This window comes from Morone saxatilis, unplaced genomic scaffold, assembly GCF_004916995.1.
Source record: "Morone saxatilis isolate NCDOM2014 unplaced genomic scaffold, NCSU_SB_2.0 Contig1, whole genome shotgun sequence".
Taxonomy (NCBI): Eukaryota; Metazoa; Chordata; class Actinopteri; family Moronidae; genus Morone; species Morone saxatilis.
The window spans coordinates 20,880,388-20,884,151 of record NW_023339651.1 but is presented as its reverse complement, the minus strand read 5'-3'; the positions used below and the strand labels follow the sequence as shown (position 1 = coordinate 20,884,151).

Genomic DNA, 3,764 nt, shown 5'->3' with positions numbered 1-3,764 from the left:
TTTAGGAGGATCTATTGTCAGAATGGAATATAATGTTCATAGGTATGTTTTCATAGTGTGAATATACCTCAGTATAAGAGTAGTTGTGTTTTTGTTATGTTAGAATGAGATTTTATCTACAGACGGCTTCCATGGAGTCCCCCATGTTGAACCACCATGTTTCTACAGTAACCCAGAACACGTGTTTTGTGTGGTTTGCAGCCACCGTAGTTTCGTAGGCGAGTGGTATTTAATAGGATGCAGTCTGCCACTTCACCGCTACATCTACTAAATCCTACACGCTGGTCCTTTCAGCATTTATTTTCCTAAACTTTGGCTGACACGAGGCATCCATGTTTGTTTGCTTTATTAGGCCCTTTTTAAGGCCATGTCAGATATATTCCCAGGTGTGATTAGGGCTTTGATTCTGATGTGAACATGGCATTAAGTTCACAAAAATGTTTTATTTCATTTCTACTCTAATCTAAAGGCAACCATGGAAAGTGTCCAGTCGCCTTTAAAGCATTGACTAGTCATGTTAATCGGAACTATTGTCTTTTTGCCACAGGTCATTCCTGGAGAATAATGTGAAGAGTGCTGTAGCTTGAAAGGTATCTCTGGACAGTTGAGGTGAGACTAAGGACACATTTTTACCTTTGTTACTAAAAACTGCTTTTGTCATCACTGTGTAGTCAACGTAGTGTCAGACTCGTTTGTTTGTTAATGGTGTCTTTCTGTTGTCTGTCCTCAGAGTGAACTGACACAACGATGTGTATGAAGCGTACTGCAGTCCCGTAGCAGCACTCGCCTCCTGCTCGGCTGACAACAACCACTACTGACCCCTGACCCCTCGCCTCAGTGACTGACCTCCCCACTCTCAGTTCACAACGGCCCCCTTATAGAGAGACACTAAAGGGCTCTTGGCAGTAGTGCTTCTGAGCACCACCAGGCTGTTTGAAGGCTCACTAAACGGTGCAGACAGAGGGTGAAGGAAGACACACCACCTGTGCCTAAAGACCACATGCTGTACACAGATCATCAGGGCATGGTCACAACCATTTAACCCAAAGCTACATGAAGCACATTCCTGACATGTGACCAATGCCATAATTCATTACACCAAGATCAACGCCAGCATCTCAAAATCTGCCATAGATACCACTTGTTGAGGCTGTTTAACTTCAACCACGCCCACTTCATTCTGGAAGCCTTTATCACCACCAGCCTTTTCACATGGATTCTGCCAGTGGAAACGGTTCGTCCAATCAACACTCTGCTGTGCAATCTCACCGGCCTTCATCTCCCTGCATGGGACACACAGCTGGAAGGATTTGGGGGGTGATTTGAATAATGTTGATGAAAATATTTTGTAGCCTAAATTTTATGTCATTTGTGCCAGATTTTTAAAAAAAAAATTTAATTTTATTTAAAGAAACCTCAGACTTTACTGCGGAAGCCCATTTCTGCAAAGATTAAAAACAAATAGATAAAAAGTTAGGAATGATAAAAAGAATTAAAAAACTTCATGGTAAGACAAAATTATGTGATACTAAATCAAAACTAGATTATAATATATGATAAGATAAAATTGAGATTTTGGTGGTTTTTGTTTTGTTTCTTTGACCCAACTCAAAATTATGAGATAGTATTAAATAACTACATTTGGACTTTCTCATAATTTTGACTTTTACTAGTTTCATTTTTAATTTTATTTTTAAAATAAGTCTTTTTTGTTTTTGTTTTTTTTGTTTTACAAATTTCAAATCAGAATTTTTTGTGAATCACATAATTTTGACTTTTGATCTCGAAAAGTTAAATTTTTTTATCTTACTTGCGAAGTCAAAACTGACTAAGCATGAATATTTTTATTTTTGTCATTCCTTAAAGTTTTTGTTTTTTCATTTTTTGCGTAAATGAGCTTCCATACTATTCATACTATCAAGGGAAAATATTGTCAGTGATGCTCTAGAAGAGAGAAAAAAAAGTTGTTTTATGTATGTTAAACCACACTGACTTTTTTTTTTAATGTTTCAGTCCACATTTACTAAATTAGTAATAGCATTACAATCTGTATACTGCTAACACCCTGTGCCCTGTCCCTCCCGTCCACTCTGTAACTTTGTAAACGGCCATAGGTACTTCTCCACTACTGCGGAGCTCGCGATGCTGTACTTTTTTGGGGGGAACAGCTTTCTATGGGGTCTGGTTTTTAATTATTTTTATGTAAACCATTTTTTATGCCAGCGATGAATAATGTAATTTAGGAATGTAATTGTAAGCTATTGTAGTGAAATGTTTTTAATATATACAGTATGTATGTGACTCAGTCTGTACCTGTGGGCCTGTTGTAACGGGGTTGGCTGCTATTTAGATCGTACAAGGAAATATTTTGGTACTGTGTCTCAGAATGCTGGGTATTTTAGTGTCAGCCTAGAATATATTTTTGTAGTGAACTGATTAAGAACCCTAATTTTTTTTTTTTTGATTTGTAACTTCACACTACAATTGTGTAATTATTATTACATGTTTTTTCCCAAGAATGAATGTGTCTGTATTTATTTTCTCAGACGCCTAACATTTTCCACAGCATTCCACGTCATACTGCAAAGAAATCCTGCACAGTGAATGAATGTTGTTTCAGAGTCTCTGTATGCTCCACTGAAACTTAAAAAAAGCCATAACATTTAGATTCCCAACCCGTCATTTTGGCCTGTCTGATTATATTCCAAAACTCGGTGCTCTTTTTCAATTTCTGGTTTCTTTGAAAAGCCCAGCTATAATCTTGGTCTTTGTGAGCCGCAGAGGCTGGGCCATCTCTGGTGAAGTGGATAAAAGAGGGATCAGTTGTCATACATGCACAGCCAAGAGTTTTGATCATCCATTATAGAATGAGGCGCTTTGTCTGCTAATTGCCTCGAGCCACGGTGGCTTCGCTGCAACCTGAGCTCTCGAAGGACCTGGCTGAGGCCAGACCAGCTAACAACAGCAGCTCTGTTAGAGGATGACCCTGCAAGACGAGTCCTTGTCATGTGCAACCTGAAGACGTTAAATGAGCGAGAAAATGGTGCCTTTTTGTATTAAGCTTAACCTGTTGTTATGGAGTTGCCTTCCCCCATTACATATTCAGGTCATAGCTCAGAGAACATTGCTTCATATACACTAATTCAGAAATCACCAACTCCCTCTTTATCCGATCCCTGACTGTAAGACAAGAATAGACAAGAAATATTCTATTCCTATTGCCAACCCATGAACTTTTTTCTTTTTTTCTTTTACTTTATCTGACAAGATCTAATGTGTACTCACTTTTATTGTTTAAGCCCTGTTCATTTACATTTATGTAAATAATATAGTTTTGGATAACTGTACTTTGCTGACCAGGGTCAAGGGATGGTAAAATCTGTTATTTTGCATTTGCTTTCAATCAACAACTATTTTAAAAACACAAGAAAATTCAATTACATAAAATTTTATTTGTATAGCTCCAATCTCAGTTAGTTTCACCTCCCCAGGACACTCTTTCAAATCAGACGCACGCGTCCTAGACCCGAACCCTCTACCTACACATTATTTACAGAGACCCCAACAGTACCCACCATCGACAGCACTCGTGCGACATTGTCGGTAGAGAGAGAACGGCATAGATGAGACAAAGGTGCACAGCAACACAATAGCAACAACTATACTCAGTGACGAACACCGTGACTGATGATGATCCAAAGGAAGAGTGAACCAAAAGTCAAAGCACTCTAGGCTTCCATAGGTCCATCATTCCTTAAACTGGC

At 38.5% G+C, this 3,764-nt stretch overlaps 1 protein-coding gene across 1 annotated transcript in view; it reads left to right on the top strand.

Annotated features, from left to right (window-relative positions):
- llgl2 (LLGL scribble cell polarity complex component 2) overlaps nt 1-3,441 on the top strand; it is a gene marked incomplete in the record, with an annotated part of 15,835 nt that extends 12,394 nt beyond the window's left edge. Inside the window, 2 exon segments of the mRNA XM_035668507.1 lie at nt 548-609; nt 731-3,441. Coding sequence (XP_035524400.1) covers nt 548-587 — 40 coding nt within the window.
- Nucleotides 3,442-3,764: the final 323 nt, after the last annotated feature.